Raw genomic sequence first — 19231 nt, forward strand, 5'->3', positions numbered from 1 at the left:
TCCCAACCACCGGCTCTGGCACAGACCGTATAAGTCTGCACAGCACTATCCCTGTCTCCCACCACCAGCTCTGGCACAGACCTTCTAACCCTTCGGCAAGGTCACTCACAAATATATTGAACAGAATCGGCCCCAGCACCGATCCTTGAGGCACTCCACTACTCACCTTTCCCTCCTCCGAGCTAACTCCATTCACCACCACCCTCTGGCGTCTGTCCGTCAACCAGTTCCTAATCCAGTTCACCACTTTAAGTCCTATCTTCAGCCCATCCAGTTTATTTAAAAGCCTCCTGTGGGGAGCCGTCTCAAAAGCTTTGCTGAAATCTAAGTAGATTACGTCCATAGCTCATCCCTGAGTCAATTCTCCTGTCACCCAATCAAAAAACTCAATGAGATTCGTTTGGCACGATTTCCCTTTGGTAAAACCATGTTGTCTGGGATCTTGCAACTTATTGGCTTCCAGGAAATTCACTATCCTTTCCTTCAGCATCGCTTCCATTATTTTTCCAATAACCGAAGTGAGGCTTACCGGCCTGTAGTTTCCAGCTACTTCCCTATCACCACTTTTGTGAAGAGGGACCACCTCTGCCATTCTCCAATCCCTCAGAACCTCTCCCGTCTCCAAGGATTTATTAAACAAATCTTTAAGAGGACCCGCCAGAACCTCTCTGAGCTCCCTCAATATCCTGGGGTGGATCCCGTCCGGTCCCATGGCTTTGTTCTGTATGCATATCCTTCAATTTCTTAGTAGCAAAGACTCATCTAAAACTTAGAAAGGAATGGGGAGCTATGATACTCACAGTTCCTTATTGGTTGAAGCAGATGTGATTCTTGCTGCTGTCAAATTTGGCTATCAGCGAAACAATTCAGTTGGGGGTTGTCCTCAATCCTAATCATACAGAATTAGGAGACTCTGCTACATCTCAATATCAGCCCTTACAACCTGGATATTGAGAAAGTAATGTTCAGCTCACTAAATCAGTTTAATAATGTATCTCATATCAGTGGCTTAGCCACAGGCCCACCCAACAGTAGCACACATTTAGTGGTAGTTGGTGGGGATCCCCAGCTCCACCAGCTGAAGACCTCCCCCCTGATGGTAATGAAAACGCTACTCTCCTTCACCTGCACATGCTCAGTCTTCAGCACATGCCTGATGCAGACTGTCAAGGTGGAAAGAAGCGATTTCTCACCAGGTGAGATATTTTTTTTTGGGTGGTGGTGCGGGGGGGGGGGGGGGGGGAGAAACACTTGGTGCCCACCCACTTCTTGCCTAGGCCCACCCAAAATCTGTTGTCTGGCTACGCCCCTTCTGTCTTCTAGGAGAACCTACTGTAGAAGTTCTTAAGATTTTAAATGGAAGAGGCCCTAGACCCCTTTTCTTGTCTCACACAAAAACTGTTTGAACACTTTCTAAATGTATTGGAGCTTGGCCTCAAGAATTAGCCTTATGAAGTGGAGAAGTAGCCTAATAGTTAATGCAGATTCAATTCCCACATTGCCATCTTGTGATCCCGGGCAAGTCACTTAATCTTCCATTGCACCAGGTACAAAACTTAGATTGTGAGTACCTATATATAATATGTAAACCACTTTGGATGTGCTACAGAAATGCAGTATATCATATGAATGACCAATGACTCAACTCATGGATCACCTCAGTGCTGTTGGTGCATATCACTGCCATCTTACATAAGTACATAAGTATTGCCATACTGGGAAAGACCAAAGGTCCATCAAGCCCAGCATCCTGTTTCCAACAGTGGCCAATCCAGGTCACAAATACCTGGCAAGATCCCCAAAAAGTAAAAAACATTTTATACTGCTTATCCCAGAAGTAGTGGATAAGCAGTATAATGGTCTATGGACTTTTCCTTTAGGAAGCCACCCAACCCTTTTTTTAAACTCCGCTAAGCTAACTGCCTTTACCACATTCTCTGGCAACGAATTCCAGAGAACGAATTCAAAACGAGTATCCACTGCTCAAACCCCCAGCCTAAGCAGTGGATACTCGTTTTGAGACATAAAGGGACATACCTTGAAAAAGCTTTGCTGGCGAAACATGTGTCGGTGTGGAGCCCTATGTCAGCTTCATAAGAATCTGGATATGCTATTGTACAGCCCTACTTTTTCAGCTGACATGATTCTATAAAAGCTAAGTAAAATAAGTTTATACCATTTCTTTATGGATACTGAAGCTTATAGCTTTTGAAAAATTATAAAAAAATTATAAGAAATATATACTCAAATGTATGTAGAAAATACCATCTGTGACCTATGACGAGAAGGGTATGAACCCCGTCACCATACATAAAACGATGTCATGGTGACTTGCTAGTGATTTTGGGTCTACCTCTGAGGTCTGAAGAAAAAGACTATACAGTAATCATCTATTGAGTTGTGTATTTCCCACGAATATTGCATTACTGATAATACGTCAATATATAGTGGGCACTAATTTGCATTCTCCAGATGATGTCACTTAATATGCACAGATTGTGCCAGCCAGTGCCAATATCTGTATAGCAGATGCCACTATACAGATATCTGGTTAGAATATTGTGCCTTCACTACTGAGGTTGCTTTAATTTTTTATTTATAACTCTGACTACCACAATCTATTGTATTTGTATAACTACTGGACTGGCAATAGCCTTTTCGGTCTGTTGTAGGCCACATTGAGCCTGCAAACGTGGGAAAATGTGGGGTATAAATGTGATAAATAAAAATAAATTATAGCTCTCTCTGATCACATCCTTGTTGGTTTTCACCATATTGACAATAATAATTTCTGAAGGCTTTTCTTTGTCTTGATTAGATAGTAAGCTCCAGGATGCAGGGACTGTCTCTTATGTGTGCTACATATGTCTAGTAGTACTATAGAATTGAGCAGTAGTAGTAGTAGTACAGACAAACACTTTAAAATGCTACATTTTAAAGCTAAAGAAAGTAGGCTTTAGGCATCTTTTCAGTCTTTAAAATGTTTAAAAATAATTTCTTAGGCCATGAAGAAAATCATGCTTCAAGAGAAGCAAATTTACACAAAATGAAAGTGATACAGGAGCTCATTTTTGAAACAGAAAAGTGTCCACAAAATGGCACAAAGCAGCAGATGGAGCGTTTTTTTTTTGTGGCTAAAACCTCCAAATCACTATTTTTGAAACCCATTTCTAGGATGTTTTTCTATGCAGTTTGTCTGCAGTGCATCCAAATCACAATGGGGCATGTCAAGGGCATTCCCAAAACGCGGACGTTTTTCTGCTATAATGGAACAAAGCAAAAACGTCCATGGCTAAAGGTTAGACATTTTGGTCTAGACCTGTTTCAATCATGACTAAGTCACAAAAAGGTGCCCTAAATGAGCAAATGACCACTGGAGGGATTAAGGCATGACCCCCCCCCACTCCCCCAGTGGTTACTGACCCCCTCCCACTCCCAAAGATGTGAAAGAAACAGTACATACCTGCCTCTATAACAGCTTCAGATGTAATGGCCAGACCTATTAGAGCAGCAAGCAGGTCCTTGGAGTAGCTTAGTGGTCAGTGCAGTGCACTATAGAGAAGGGAACCCATGTCCATATCCTACTCTAACTGTTACACATGTGGTGGAAAGTGTGAGCCCTCCAAAACCCAGTTTACCCATGTATAGGTAGAGGTGTACAGTTGGGTACAATAGGTTTTTGGTGGGTTTTGGAGTGCTCACCATACAGTATAAGGGGGTAATGGTGAGATGTGTACCTGGGACCTTTTTTGTCCCAGGTACACATACAATTCCACTGCTGTATCCCCTGGGATGCCCCACTGCTCTACTAGGATGTCTATGTGGCCAGTTTAATAAGAATGTTGGCCCCCATACATCCCAATGGCTTACTTTTATGTGTTTTCCCCTTGGACATGTTTTTCGAAAATGGCTCAAAAAGAAAAATGCACTGAGCAAAAATTTCTAGGAAATGGCCATTTTTGAAACAAAAAGAAAGACGTTTTTCTGGTTTGAAAATGGCCATGTTCACTTCTGGACTTTTAGGCATTTTCTGCAAAACGTCCAAAATTGGATTTAGGCGTCATATCGAAAATGCCCCTCATAATTAATTACAGACACAATTTTAGAGATGGAAAAGAGTTTTGGTAGCCATATTGCTCTTGAATAAAACTTTACTCTCTGTAGGCTGTGATGCCTTGTTATTGGACCACCATCAAAATAAAAAGATGAATATGTATTCTGAAAATTATTTAATTATCAAATGTTAGTTATTATGTTACCAGTAAGTGGCCATAGTCATAACTCTCTGGGGCCCAAATTCAACCCAGTGACACCACCAACTCCTCCCTCAACTCAGCAAAAGACAAAGATACTCCATGACAGAACGGATCACAGCTCTGAGTGATTGAGCAGGAATGGTTTTACCGTAACCAGGGCACTAAATCCTTTCCAGGGTCTGACGTGGGATGAATGACTCAGTGTCATCCAATGCTGCTGACAGCTGCTTTTTCTGTCCTTGCTCTCAATGCTTGAGCCAGCCCCTATGATCCCCTTACAGGAGATAAAAATGGGAGCAGGAATGTAAGGATTTGAGCCACATGTTCCTCCTCTCCCCACCACTACGACAAAGACACCCACAAAGTTATCAGCAGCAACAAGTGCAGCTAAAATTAACTAAGCCCATTTCAGTGAGGAAAGAGGGAAGAGAACAAAAGAAGAGGTCGGCCTTGTAGTGACATAAAGAATACTCCAACCCCAGGAAAAGTAAATCTCTTTGTAGAAAATAAAAGTGGGAAACAGTGAGTGCACCGTCCTGCTGAGGGGATGAACTTTGCCTTGGGTTTCAAGCCAATGATGGGCGACACGCAGACCATGGATAACCTGGAGAAGCAGCTTATCTGCCCCATCTGCTTGGAGATGTTCACCAAACCTGTGGTGATATTGCCTTGCCAGCACAACCTGTGCCGGAAATGTGCCAACGACATCTTTCAGGTATGTAACAAGGGCAGATGAGAACTTGAGACAGTCAAGGAGCTTCTCCATAAGGGATCAGAGCTTTAACACTTTACCTGGTGTCATGATTTCTTGACTTGCAGTATGCATTGGTAGTAGAAGTAGAACTGTAAAAGGTTAGTTGCCTTTGCAGACAGCCCTATATTGTTCTAGTAATTTTACCAAATCTTTAAACAATCCCACTAAGCCCTTGTATGTGAATTTGAATTAAATATATACAGAACTGGAATTTGTGTGATCACAAATCGTGTGCCTTTTCACGTCTCTTTATTAAGGACATGATTGCTGATCCTGGAAACATTGCTCTCCTTTTTTCGTTCATGTAAGGATGCTATGAGTTGAGTAATGACTGGGTCAGTTTTCTTGGGTTTCGAAGTAGTAAGATAGCATAGAGAAATGAACATTTTTTTTTTACTGTTTTCAAGAGCCTTACACATATTTGTTTACCCTTAATCCTAAAACAAGTTTCCAGTGGCCTTTCTCTCATATATTGCATGAGCAGTGTTAACATCATATCTGTGTTATTTGAATGTTCCTCCATGCTATTATGGTATCATTTGTACTATACTGACATATATCATATTTCTGATACATGATTGTTTTACAGTGCTGCTAAATGTATGTATTTCTGACAGTGTTTTATGTTAAGACTTATTACTAGGATGCAGTTTGCCATTTCTAAGTTTACCTCATAGATTATATTTATGCTTATATTTTGTTCATTTTAATATTGTTACTGTATGCTATTAACAAAATTGTAAGGTGGTTAATAAATCCTAATATATAAATAAATATGTACATTAGATGGTACTTTCATACTTGCACTTGCAGTTGAATTAGTAACTCACTGCTTGTTGTATATCCCCAAGCTTTAGTTTATGAAAGAACTGGGTTTAACCCTTTATTCTGAACTACAACAAGATTTGATTTTCAAGTTATATTGTGGGATTTTCCTGTTCAACTGTTTCCACACATCTGACACCTAGAAGATGAAACTCATGAGTATGTCTTACAAGAGGGGCACCTTGCCACACTTGGTTTGGGTTTTATCCTTTGAGACTTGGGGTCTTATTTATACCATAGGCACAGAGTTGGGAAAAGGCCTTTCTGAATAAGTTGCTTTGTCTTGGCTCTTTTGGTTCATTGGTAGTGTTGGCTAGTAAAGGATAGCTGCATTTTCCCATGGGTAGTTGGTGAACAGCTGTCTACAGATGTAGAACTACTCACAGTAAGGCCAGGCATTACGTACAATGGACCCCAGGGCAGAAAAGAAGTAGTCCCAGCTAGTGCCAGACGCCCTGCTTCTGAAACATCATTCAGCTTCTCAAGGGGTCCTTGCCAATTGCTCTTCTTACTTCTCTTTGCCTATGGTTACCATATGGCTCCAGAAAAAGGACAGATAAAGCCAGTCCGGGTTTTACTTCCATTGCTTTCGATGGAAGTAAAATCCGGATTAACTCAATCTATCATCTTTTTTCTGGAGCCATATGGTAACTCTATTTTGCCCTAGTTATCTTGGGTTTGCTTATGATTTTCCACTCAGATCTGTAGCTCTTCAGTGGTGTACGCTATGGGGCAGAATAAATATCTTTCAGCAAACTCCTAATGGGTGGAGGGTCAGACACTGTGCAGTGTACATGACCTGAAACTCACATTTTTGCATTTTAAAAATTACCCTCCCCATCCCATGATTGAGTCACCCAAGATGAATGGTCTTTGTGACATTTCCTGCCTTTTCTGTTCTTAACTACTTGAAGAACTTGCTTCACTAAAATCTGGTAGATGTATTAGAGACCACTGATTTCACTTTCACTTGTTATAAATGATTTAATAAGCGACTTAGCTATGCAGCTGGTGCTAGTCATACTCCGTAAATAGCTTCTGATGTGATTGTGTGCTGATGTACATGTGCTATATTCACTGCTGCTTCTGGTAGGGCTTCTCAAGCTTCAGCAAATGTTTCTCTTCCACTGATAACAGTACAGCCTTTCACTCTCAAACAGGAGATGCCTTGAAGGGATTCAGTGCATTTAGAAGGGGGCTTATAATCGTGCACTACAGTTCATTCTACTTACTTAAGTTCAAAGTATGTTTATCGTTTATTGATTTTATATACCACCTACTTTTAAATACTTTTAAAACAAATAGGAGGAAATATTTTTTCACTCAATGAATAGTTAAGCTCTGGAACTCTGCTAGATGATGTAATAACAGCGGTTAGCATATCTGGGTTTAAAAAAGGTTTGGACAAGTTCCTGGAGGAAAAGTCCTTAGTTTGCTATTGAGACAGGTATGGGGAAAGCACTGCTTAAGTCCTAGCTAAACAAGCTGGATTAGTACAGATCATTCCTACATAGACATTCCTGGTCTTTTTCACACATGAATACTTCCGCAAATCTCTGAAGACTTATCTCTTCAACAAAGCCTACAATGAGAACCGATAGCCACACTAGTCCACCTCACCAAACCCACTCAGTTAAGAAAGCCTACCTCCTATAATTACCCTATTCACTCCCCTCCTTCTTTCTTCCCTCACTTAATTTCTACACAATACTAAATGTATCTGCTATCCTGTAACGACAATGTTTACAAAACTATGTAAGCCACATTGAGCCTGCAAATAGGTGGGATAATGTGGGATACAAATGCAATAAATAATAATAAATAATAATAAAGTATAGAATAAGTAATCACAAACTAAAAATAGAAATATAGAGACAGAAATTATACTGAACTGCCAAGAAGCCAGGCTCTGCATAAAGTGCAGCATTAAAGAAATAAAAACAGTGATGCATCTGCCCCTGTACTGTGCAAAATAAAAATATAGCAGGTGCAAATTTAAAAAACTGACATATTCTAACCATTACATAAAAATTTAATAAATAAAACAAACATGGAAAATAAGGTAATACCTTTTTATTGGACTAACTTTTAATAAATGTTTTGAATAGCTTTTCAAAGCCAAAACCTCCTTCCTTAGGTCAGGACAGTATATCATAACAGCAGTATACCTACAGTGTTTCATCTCTTTCCCACATCCTGGCCCTCCCATTCTCCTTCCTCTTATTCCTCGTCTTTCACTAACCTTTCCTCTTTCCTGCCCACCATCCAGCATGTCATAGTAATATAGTAGATGACGATCAATCCAGTTCGCCTAACAGTCATACTCGTATCAGTTCATGACTAAACTAACAATGAATGATATAAAACAGGGGCGTAGCCAGACCTTGATGGGAGGGGGCCAGAGCCTAAGGTAGGGGGAAGCACATTTTGGCCCGCCTCCCTGCTGCCCCCTGCGGCCACTCCCGCCTCCCCGCCACCGCCCTCCTGCCGCCGTTTCCGCCCCCCTGCCGCCACTCCCCTCCTACCGCCACTGCAAAGGTACCTTGGCTGGTGGGGGTCCCCAACCCCCGCCAGCTAAAGCGTTTGTCCCACACTGGTCTCACATTGAGCATGTATCTTATTTCCGTTTCATTAAAACGAGCGTGCACAGTGGCTGAAAACAGGATAGGGCGCCAGGCAATGTGAGACCAGCACGGGTCAAACCCTTTAGCTGGCGGGGGTTGGGGACCCCCCACCAGCCAAACCTAGGGCCCCAGAGCCAATCTTGAGGGCCCAGGCTCCCGTGGCTCCCTGTAGCTACGCCACTGGTATAAATATTTATCCTGGTCATTCTTTGCCATTTCTGGGACATAAACTGTAGAAGTCAACCTGGCACTGTCCTTGCATTCCAACTACTAGAGTTGCTGTAGAAGCCCACTGTAGCCTATTGTAATCTGTCTTGTCATATATGGGACACAAACCGTAGTAGCCTTAGTTCTTCACATTGAAACACCACTCAACACATCAACACACATGCAGTCATTTAAGTTTTGTTTTTTTTATACCATCCATTTTCTAATTAGGAATCCTCTGTGTTCATCCTTGCTTTTCTGAATTCCATCACTATTTTTACGTCCACCACCTCTCTTGGGAGGGCATTCCAGGCAGTGACCTCCCTCTCCATGAAAAAGAATTTCCTGATATTACCTCCATTCATGTCCTCTAGTTTTATAATTTCCCTTTCTCTGGAAAAGATTTGTTTCTATATTAATATCTTTCAAATATTTAAACATCTGTATCTTATCTCCTCTATCCCTCCTTTCCAGGGCTGTTGAGAGACTGAACCGGGCCTGGAGCAGGGCCGCTTCCACTGCCCCCCCATGATCGTCGCCACTGCTGCCCCCCCCCCCAATCACCGTCCACTGCCGCCCCCCACCACAATCGTTGCTGCTGCTGCCCCCCTGACCGCTGCAGCTACTGCAATTGAAATACCTTGGCTGGTGGCGATCCCAAGGCCCCACCAGCAGAAGATGTCTTCCTCCAGCGCTGACTGTTCACTCTGCTGATTGCCTGCCCTGCTGTTGCTTTTTCTCTCAGAGCATGCTCGGTTTCAAAACCGAGCATGCGCGCCTGAGAGGAAAAGCAGTCACTTAGCAAGCAATGGGCAGAGTGAAAAGCAGCAATGGAGGAAGACCTGCAGTGTCTGCTACTTCCAAGGGGGGCCTCTTGCCGGAATTTTCTCTCTCTTGCTCCTGTCGGGTCTCGTCACCATGGCCACACATACAAAAAAACACAGACCCTCATCAGATACAGATTAAAGAAACCACAAATTAGAAAGAAAAACAAATACAAAGAAAGCTACCTACATTCCTGTGCCCGATCTGCTGAATGCCTTTGGCTGAAATCCTGTGCCTATGCTGAGTTCATACATTTCCGGTTGTTGCTGACCTCCTTCCAGTCTGGTCTTTCATTTGCCAGACAGGACTACTACATCCAGTTGACAAACTGTCTTGGCTCAAACCCTCTGTGTCTCTTTGCCACACTGAACTCTCTCCTCAAAGTGCCTTCACCTCCAACTCCCCCTTCACTTTCTCCCCAGACCCTGGCTGAGTACTTTCATGTTAAGGTTCACAAGATTAAAGTTGAATTCTCAACCAAGTCACCTCCACCTCTCATTCCCTTAGTCCATTCTCTCAACCCCCCATTCAACCCCTGCCTCCTTTTCTTCCTTTTCAGAAATCAATGAAGAGGAAACTGCACATTTTCTTTGCTCCTCTAAATTGACTACCTGTTCCTCTGATCCCATCTACTTAGCACTATCTTTCGTACTGTCATCCTTTCTATCTGTCATATTCTCAGTCTTTCACTTTCCACTGCAACTGTTCCTGATGCCTTCAAACATGCCGTAGTTATTGTAAACCCCCTAGTGGTGGAGCGGGTAGGCACAATAAGTAAAGAAATAAATAAATATAAAGGAATGTCACAGAAATAGGGTTCCCAAATAAACTCCACACAGCCAAGGGATTTGACAAGAAAAAAAATATTAAATATTTTATTAAAGGGTAAAATAAATAGAAACATGTGGATATGTTCCTTAATGTTGGTACCAATTGTTAAAGTTTGCTAGTATTAAATAAAAATAGTGCAAGGTGTTAAGTACTTTGTGATAAGTTACAAAGGCAATAAGATGTTCAAAACTACAATTACAGTTAACAAGACCCCGACCCCACTTCTGCAATAACACAAACCATCCCAAACATGTGCACAACCCTAACTATTGTACTCAGATCTGATATATATATATACAGTGGGGGAAATAAGTATTTGATCCCTTGCTGATTTTGTAAGTTTGCCCACTGACAAAGACATGAGCAGCCCATAATTGAAGGGTAGGTTATTGGTAACAGTGAGAGATAGCACATCACAAATTAAATCCGGAAAATCACATTGTGGAAAGTATATGAATTTATTTGCATTCTGCAGAGGGAAATAAGTATTTGATCCCCCACCAACCAGTAAGAGATCTGGCCCCTACAGACCAGGTAGATGCTCCAAATCAACTCGTTACCTGCATGACAGACAGCTGTCGGCAATGGTTACCTGTATGAAAGACACCTGTCCACAGACTCAGTGAATCAGTCAGACTCTAACCTCTACAAAATGGCCAAGAGCAAGGAGCTGTCTAAGGATGTCAGGGACAAGATCATACACCTGCACAAGGCTGGAATGGGCTACAAAACCATCAGTAAGACGCTGGGCGAGAAGGAGACAACTGTTGGTGCCATAGTAAGAAAATGGAAGAAGTACAAAATGACTGTCAATCGACAAAGATCTGGGGCTCCACGCAAAATCTCACCTCGTGGGGTATCCTTGATCATGAGGAAGGTTAGAAATCAGTCTACAACTACAAGGGGGGAACTTGTCAATGATCTCAAGGCAGCTGGGACCACTGTCACCACGAAAACCATTGGTAACACATTACGACATAACGGATTGCAATCCTGCAGTGCCCGCAAGGTCCCCCTGCTCCGGAAGGCACATGTGACGGCCCGTCTGAAGTTTGCCAGTGAACACCTGGATGATGCCGAGAGTGATTGGGAGAAGGTGCTGTGGTCAGATGAGACAAAAATTGAGCTCTTTGGCATGAACTCAACTCGCCGTGTTTGGAGGAAGAGAAATGCTGCCTATGACCCAAAGAACACCGTCCCCACTGTCAAGCATGGAGGTGGAAATGTTATGTTTTGGGGGTGTTTCTCTGCTAAGGGCACAGGACTACTTCACCGCATCAATGGGAGAATGGATGGGGCCATGTACCGTACAATTCTGAGTGACAACCTCCTTCCCTCCGCCAGGGCCTTAAAAATGGGTCGTGGCTGGGTCTTCCAGCACGACAATGACCCAAAACATACAGCCAAGGCAACAAAGGAGTGGCTCAGGAAGAAGCACATTAGGGTCATGGAGTGGCCTAGCCAGTCACCAGACCTTAATCCCATTGAAAACTGATGGAGGGAGCTGAAGCTGCGAGTTGCCAAGCGACAGCCCAGAACTCTTAATGATTTAGAGATGATCTGCAAAGAGGAGTGGACCAAAATTCCTCCTGACATGTGTGCAAACCTCATCATCAACTACAGAAGACGTCTGACCGCTGTGCTTGCCAACAAGGGTTTTGCCACCAAGTATTAGGTCTTGTTTGCCAGAGGGATCAAATACTTATTTCCCTCTGCAGAATGCAAATAAATTCATATACTTTCCACAATGTGATTTTCCGGATTTAATTTGTGATGTGCTATCTCTCACTGTTACCAATAACCTACCCTTCAATTATGGGCTGCTCATGTCTTTGTCAGTGGGCAAACTTACAAAATCAGCAAGGGATCAAATACTTATTTCCCCCACTGTATATACATATACATATATATATATATATATATTTTTTTTTTTCAATTTGTGTGCACACAATAATGTTACCGGTGTATCAAATCTTCGCTAGCATCGCTGCTCTCTTGCGTCGGGTACCTTGGTCTTCTCCACATCCACGTCTCCTCGGTTGGTGAGGTCAGCTCACCGGCTCAGGAACTCCAGGATACCTACTTCTCTGACTCAAAGAACTAAAAAAAAATGAAAATCCTGACTCCCTGTGCTCGTTGTGTGTGCTAATATCAATCAATATTTTCTTTGGCAAGGGATCTTGTGGGCTAACTAAATTCAAATAAAAAGATAAGCAAGGGAAATTCCTATCTAGCCCTCCCAATACATGACCCCTTTTTAAAAATTTTGTTATACACCCTCTACTCAAACTGGTGGACTGCTAAACTAAACCTCCTAGAGGCAGGCCCTTAACTGCAGGCACTCTAAAAAAGTAAAAAGTTCCTTTGGAGTCTGGGCACTCAGTGCGCGGGGGGGGGGGGGGTCTCTCTGTCTCTCTCTTTGTGGGGCTTCTTCCCTTTCCGGATAGGCCTCTTCTTTACAGGACAGGCAGTCATACAGCCGGCTTTCTCCTCTCTGGACAGGCAAGCACACACACGGAGGGATGCGCTGGGTGGACTTCTCTGGGTTTCAGGGCCCTTGCCACGCTGCTCTCTATTCAGCTCTGCACTGATCCCAACACGTCTCAGCTCCCCAGTGTGGTCCCTCGTCCTCCTCTGTTTCTCTCTGCCTGAATGGCCTCTGTGGCTACTGCTACATCTCCTCTTCTTGGCCCCAGCTCTCCTGTTCCCCTGCAGCTCAGCTCCTCTTTTGCCCCCCCCCCCCCCGGCTTGCTCCAGACCCCCTTCTCCTCCTCCTCTGTTCCTGTCTGCTTTGCTGCCTGGCCCCTTACAGGACTCACCAGTTCTCGCTCTTCATTTGGGGCTCGTCAGTGGGTCCTTCTCTTCCCGCCAGCAGCTCACTCCTGCTTGGATTTGATCTTCTTCTCCTCCAGCCTGCAGCTGCCTCTTCTTGCCTGAACATGCCCTTCTCTGCCCCAGCTTGCAGCACACTCCTGCCTGGATCCAATCTTCTCCTCTCAGAGCATGCTTTCACACTCCTTTCTTTGCCCGGGCTTGCCTTTCTCTTTCTCAGGTTGCCTCTGGGCTGATATTCTTTTTCTGCTCCTCCCCTCCTGTCCCCTGGATTGGCTTGAAATGCGCGCCAATCTATGGGTCAGGCTGCCTCCTGCCACCTCATTGGTCCAAATTCATGCCCAAAAAGAGGACATGTCCGGGTAAACCTGGAGATATGGTAACCCTAGTGGTAAGGGCTCACACGCTAATCCCATGCTAATCAGTTATCATGCGGTAATGTGGCTGCACTAACTGATTTACACTGTCATACCCACTCTCCGACCCCAGACGTCACCTCCAAAAAAAATTTAGGATTTTTTTTTTTTAGCACGTGGTTTGCATTAACGCTTACCATAGCTTAGTAAAAGGGCCCTTGAATGTTTGACTGGACATTGTGGATCCTGACAAAACATTCTACTCCCACAATCTACAAAGACTCCACTTTTCTCCAGGGCCATTACAGCTACCAATGCTGAGCACCACTGACCTAAATGAGTGTAACAGCATATGAATTCCACAGTCGTTTATGTTGTCTGAATTCTGCTGCACACAGTTCATTGTTAGTGCCGCCATTGCTGACCTATATAGTCCTGCTAGCCAATAGGAAAAGGCTGCCAGCCAGTGGTGTACCAAGGGGGGGGGGGGGCGGTCCGCCCCAGGTGCACGCTGCTGGGGGGGGGGGGGGTGCTGCGTGCCTGTCAGCTCCGCTGGTTCCCTGCTCTCTCTGCCCCGGAACAGGTTACTTCCTGGGGGGATGGACGCCGCTGCACCTGGGGGGGGGGGGTGCACAGTGGCGATCTGCCCCGGGTGGCAGCCAACCTAGGATCGCCACTACTGCCAGCATTTTGCAACACCAGTTTTCTCTAGGTCCCAATCACTTAGCAGATAGACAGCTTGGAGCCAGTTCTTCTGTAGCCTTTCTGTAATCTTGCTGTTTCCTGCACCAGTCAGAAAATCACATTTTCTGGCACTAATAGGGGAGAAGCCTCTGAAAACTTGAATAGTAGGAGGGTTTATGGTATTAGGAAAAGGACCTGGTGGCAGCAGTAGGCTCCCCCTAAGTGTTATAAGCTTTCCGTTTGCCTGCCAAATTTGTCTTGTGTTTCATCTCTGACCGTTGACTCATGCTAATAGGGAAATCCCTCCTGTCCTGTCCAGCTTGATACAGTAACCTGAATACAGAATCAGCCTGTATACTCCCATGAGTTAGTACTTCATAGACACTTGCTAAAGGAGCAAGGATTCGTTTGGAACAAGGGATAAGTAACAGACCTGAAACCCAGTTCCTGGAACCTTCCCACCCCTGTCTAGTCCTGGGAAAGGCCAGAGGATTAATTTAGAGTAACTGTAGTGACATCCAGACATACTGCTATTATAACCACAGAGCTGCCAAGGGGTCCCAATTTTTGAGAGGGAGATTTTTAGTATACGCCCCCAGCCCTGACCCACTTTGCCTTGGCTCCACCCACTCTACATGGCTCTGCCCCTGACACACCTCAAACCCATGGCCATTTCAGAAAATATTTTATTTAATAGCCTAATAACCTTTTCAATTAGCTTTCAGAGACCAAAACTTCCTGCCTCAGGTCAGTTTAATGCTGTTATGGTATCCTCTCCTGACCTGAGGAAGGAAGTGTTGGTCTGTGAAAGCTAATCAAAAATGTTTTAAAATCAGTGAAGGTATCACCTTATTTTCTATTTTGTGTTTTATTTCCATTTATTAAACTTTATTAACACAGCTACCACATTACTTTATCCTAAATTAAAAATAAAATTATTTTCTTTAACTTTGTTGTCTGACCATTTACTTTTTCTAATTTTATTTATTTATTGCATTTGTATCCCACATTTTCCCACCTATTTGCGGGCTCAGTGTGGCTTACAATACATTGTGAATGATGGAAATACAATTTGTTACAGTACGATTATGGGTTACATTGTGAAGAGTTATGGGAAGACAAAGTCAAAGTCAAAATATCATTAGGGGAATAGAACAATAGAATGTAACAATGGGAAAATGATAGGGCGATAGAACAATAGCAAGAGAACATTCAGGTATAACAATTTTATCTGTGGGTAGAGTTTTAAGTGTGGTGAATATACGGGGGAAGAGAATTCAGAAGAGAGTGTATTGATGCATTTCTATTAGTGTGTATGGACTTCATGTGTTTTGATCCTTGCGATAAATTTTCTCAAAGAGATGAGTCTTCAATAGTTTGCGGAAGTCGGTTAATTCGTAGATCGTTTTCAGGTTGCGTGGTAGTGTATTCCAGAATTGCATGCTCATATAAGAGAAGGTTGATGCGTGCAGTACTTTGTATTTTATGCCTTTGCACTCAGTCTCTTGATTCTGCTTTCCTTTGTCTTCTATTAATTCTCTTGCCAGGTTTCCTGTCCATTTGTCATTTTTCTCTCCTTTTTCTTTGTTTTCTTCAATATTTTTCTGCCTCTCTCTCTGTCCAGATTTAATTAATTCTTACTATCCATTCTTTAATTTCTTTCTTTTCACTTCATCTACCTGTGGCGTTTCACCTTTTACCTCACCCTTATTCTCCCCATGCCCCTTCCTCTTATTCTCAATTCTTTCACTATTCTGTCCTCTCCCCCTTTCCATCCAGCAGCTCCCCTCTTTCTCTCCCCATCCTTCCATCCGTCTTCCCTCTTTCTCTCCTTATCCTTCCATCCAGTGTCTCTCTCTCTATCCCCTTCTTTTCATCCAGTGTCTCTCTCTCTCTCTCTACCATTTTCCATTCATCATATTTCCCCTCTCTCTCCCCATCCTTCAATGTCTCTCCTGTTTCTCTCCCTACCCTTCCTTCCAGCGTCTTCCCTCTTTCTGCTCTCAGCAAGGATCCCCCCTTTCTCCCATCCTTATCTCCAGCAGCTTTTTTCTTTCTCCAGCCTTTCTCCATGTCCCCTCTTCTCTCCCCATCTTCCCACTCTCTGCATTCTACCTCCTGCCTCCCGCTCCTCCTTCCACCCGATATTCATTTCCTGGCCACTGCTGCTTCTCCTGTTGAGCAGTAGCATCCGCTACAAAAAAAAAAGAGCTAACAAAAATTTTTTAAAAGCAAGCGAAGCACAGCAGCAGGCTTCAGGTATGCGCTGTTGGCTCCGCCGCTTCTTTGTCCTTTCTCTGTCCCTGGAGCGGAGCAGGAAGTCGATGTCAATCAACTTTCTGCTCCACTCCTCCAGGAGCAGAGAGTAGCAGTAGAGCTGACAGGGCATGCCTGAAGGCTGCAGTGGCCGCGCGTTTGCTTTTTAAATTTTTTAATTTTTTGGTCGCGGCCACCGCTGCTCAACAGCAGAAGCAGCAGTGACCAGGAAATGAATACCAGGTGGAAGGGGGAGCTACCGCCGTGGTGTCAGCGGGAGACATTCCCGCTTTGGCAGGAATGCAGGAGATGACCCGCCAAAGTGGGAGTCTCCCTCTGAATGCAGAAGACTTGGCAGGTCTGTAACCAGCGCCTGCAGGAGGAATAAAGAACTTTTGAAACACCTGATAACGTAATCTTTGCAGAGCCAGTGTGTCTGTCTTCTAGATATTAAGGAGCCTGTGTTACCAACTAATTAATTTCATAACTGCTAACATTGGCTTAAGTATACCAGCAATTGTAAAGAATTGTGCAAGCCAAGCCCTCACCTATCTGGTGACTAGGTTTGAGGAAAGAATAAGGAGAATCTGGTTGTGTTTTGTGGATGATTGGAAGAGAGGAGAAAAGCTATTGTATATAGTTGGTCATCTGTTTTGAAATGTGTCGGGCAATCGTTGTCCCAGGTCCAGTTCGCAGAGGCAGTGGGTTCTCAAAGAATACACAGTCCACACGGGTTTGGATATATATAAAGTATATTATATTTTTGCAGATATATATAGGCTTACAGTGCTTGGTACAGGTAAAAGGGTACAAGGCTGTCTCTGGGTGCGTGTTTGGAGTAAGAGAAAGAAAGAATAGGGTGTTGGTTCAGAGGAGGAGAGAAGCCTTGGGGTTGTGCTGCAAGAGGTATATATGTGTGCAGGGAGAAAGACAGAGAGAGAGAGAGAGAGAAGTAGTGCATGCAGAGCCCGGTGTGCTCTGCTTGCAGGGAGAGAGGGCAGAGATGCCCCCTGACAGAGAGCAGTGCCCTGGACAGAGAAAGGGGGGGAGCTGCCCCCAAGCACCATGTGCTCTGTTTTTATACCTCCAGAACAAAGGGATCATAAAACTTATCCAAAACTCTGTTTGCTTTCTTTGGAGCCAGGATATATCTGCAAAAATATAATATACTTTATATATATCCAAACCCGTGTGGACTGTGTATTCTTTGAGAACCCACTGCCTCTGCGAACTGGACCTGGGACCAACCCTAGACAATGATTGCTGACAAAATGGTTGAAGCTTTAAATGTTCTGGTTTCAGAAAAAGAACTGATGTGGTCACCATCATTGTGCGAAGTGTGAAGTCTGAGTCAGAGCTTGCTCGGTCACCTAGGGAAATCCTGGTCCTGCCCTAATCCCACAATCAATAAATAATAGTGTGCATCCCTTTTGTCCAACTATCTTGGGCATAGTCTAAGCAGATGCCTAGACTACTTCAGAGTGGGGGTGGGGGGGAGGGTTACATGAAGAAATTACATTTTACTACATATCTTATAACCCATGATATATTACTGCAAAAAGTGGCAGCCTATATTACTCTGTTTCTTCTTTGTCAGCACCACAATCAGGAGCAACTTTAAATCTCAAAATCCATACCACCTGGAGCTGACCTGATGAGATTAACATAGAGATGCCAAGTTAGAATCTCCAGCCTGGAATTGGATAAGTTGGCATCTCTGTTAATAGAACTGTTGGCCATAAGAAATTAAGTTGCTTGGGGTCATGGTGCAGGCAGAGAGGAAACTGAGTGCTGGGCTACCAGAGAGAGGACGGCTCAGCCACTTCAGTGAGTAGGTGAGAAATGTGTTGCTTGGGGGGGGGGGGGGGGGGGGTGGAGAGGACGGAGCAACTTGGGGGGGGGGGGGGGGTGGAGCATGGGTAGGAGGGCATGTGTTGAAAAATCTCCTGCTTAAATTTTTTTTCCACTTGGCAACTCTGCTTCCGGTTCAGCTGGAATAAAATATGCTTTTTGCCCCTTGCTTTGATTTACATACTAGAATTTTTAAAAAGGCCTCATTCTATTGGTTTTATTTTAACTTCATTTTTCTAATCATGATTACAGCCTATCAACTTCTAAGGACCAGGATACTCTCATATAGCAGTGGAAGTTTTGCAGCTGTTTGTTATGTGCTGTATGTTAATGAAAGCTGCAACTTGTGGGCACTGTGCAAAGTTTGTAAAGGGCTCACAGCCAGCAGTGCTGCCCACCTTCAATAGATTAAAACCTTTTCCTGTGGAGTCATTACCTTTTGAAACTCTTTACCTTACCTCTTTGCAAATCTCCACATAATGACGCTTTTTTTTATTACTTAAAATTTCAAAACATTACATTTCAAAAGAAACAGAAAAGAAATTCCTTCTAAAGGTACATAGCCCACATTACGGAGGAAGAGAAAGCTATAAAGTAAAGAAGTACACAAATAAAAAATAAAAAGAAGAAGAAGAAGAAAAAAAAGGATCCACAATTTAACACCCCCAACTGCTCCAACCCTCCTAAGTAACAGGAGAGACCCCCATCTTTATTACATTCTTGAAGTTTCAAGTTTTATTACAATTTTCTATCCCACCCAACAGTATATAGCATCGGGGTGGCTTACAGTTTAAAAGCTAGGAAAGACAAGGCAATCAAAATTCGACAACACACGATACAGGCGCGTAGCCAGATGGCCAATTTTGGGTGGGCCTGAGCCTAAGGTGAGTGGGCATGGAATTCATCCCCTCCGTTTGCTCCTCTCTCCAC

General features: G+C 43.6%; 1 protein-coding gene across 1 annotated transcript in view; it reads left to right on the forward strand.

Moving 5' to 3' along the window:
- The first annotated feature begins 4585 nt into the window (after positions 1-4585).
- TRIM54 (tripartite motif containing 54) overlaps positions 4586-19231 on the forward strand; it is an 86274-nt gene continuing 71628 nt past the window's right edge. Inside the window, exon 1 of the mRNA XM_030198597.1 lies at positions 4586-4971. Coding sequence (XP_030054457.1) covers positions 4804-4971 — 168 coding nt within the window. The 5' untranslated portion in view covers positions 4586-4803. The remainder of the gene's footprint in view (positions 4972-19231) is intronic.

The sequence above is a fragment of the Microcaecilia unicolor genome, chromosome 3 (genome assembly GCF_901765095.1).
Source record: "Microcaecilia unicolor chromosome 3, aMicUni1.1, whole genome shotgun sequence".
NCBI classification, from domain to species: Eukaryota; Metazoa; Chordata; class Amphibia; order Gymnophiona; family Siphonopidae; genus Microcaecilia; species Microcaecilia unicolor.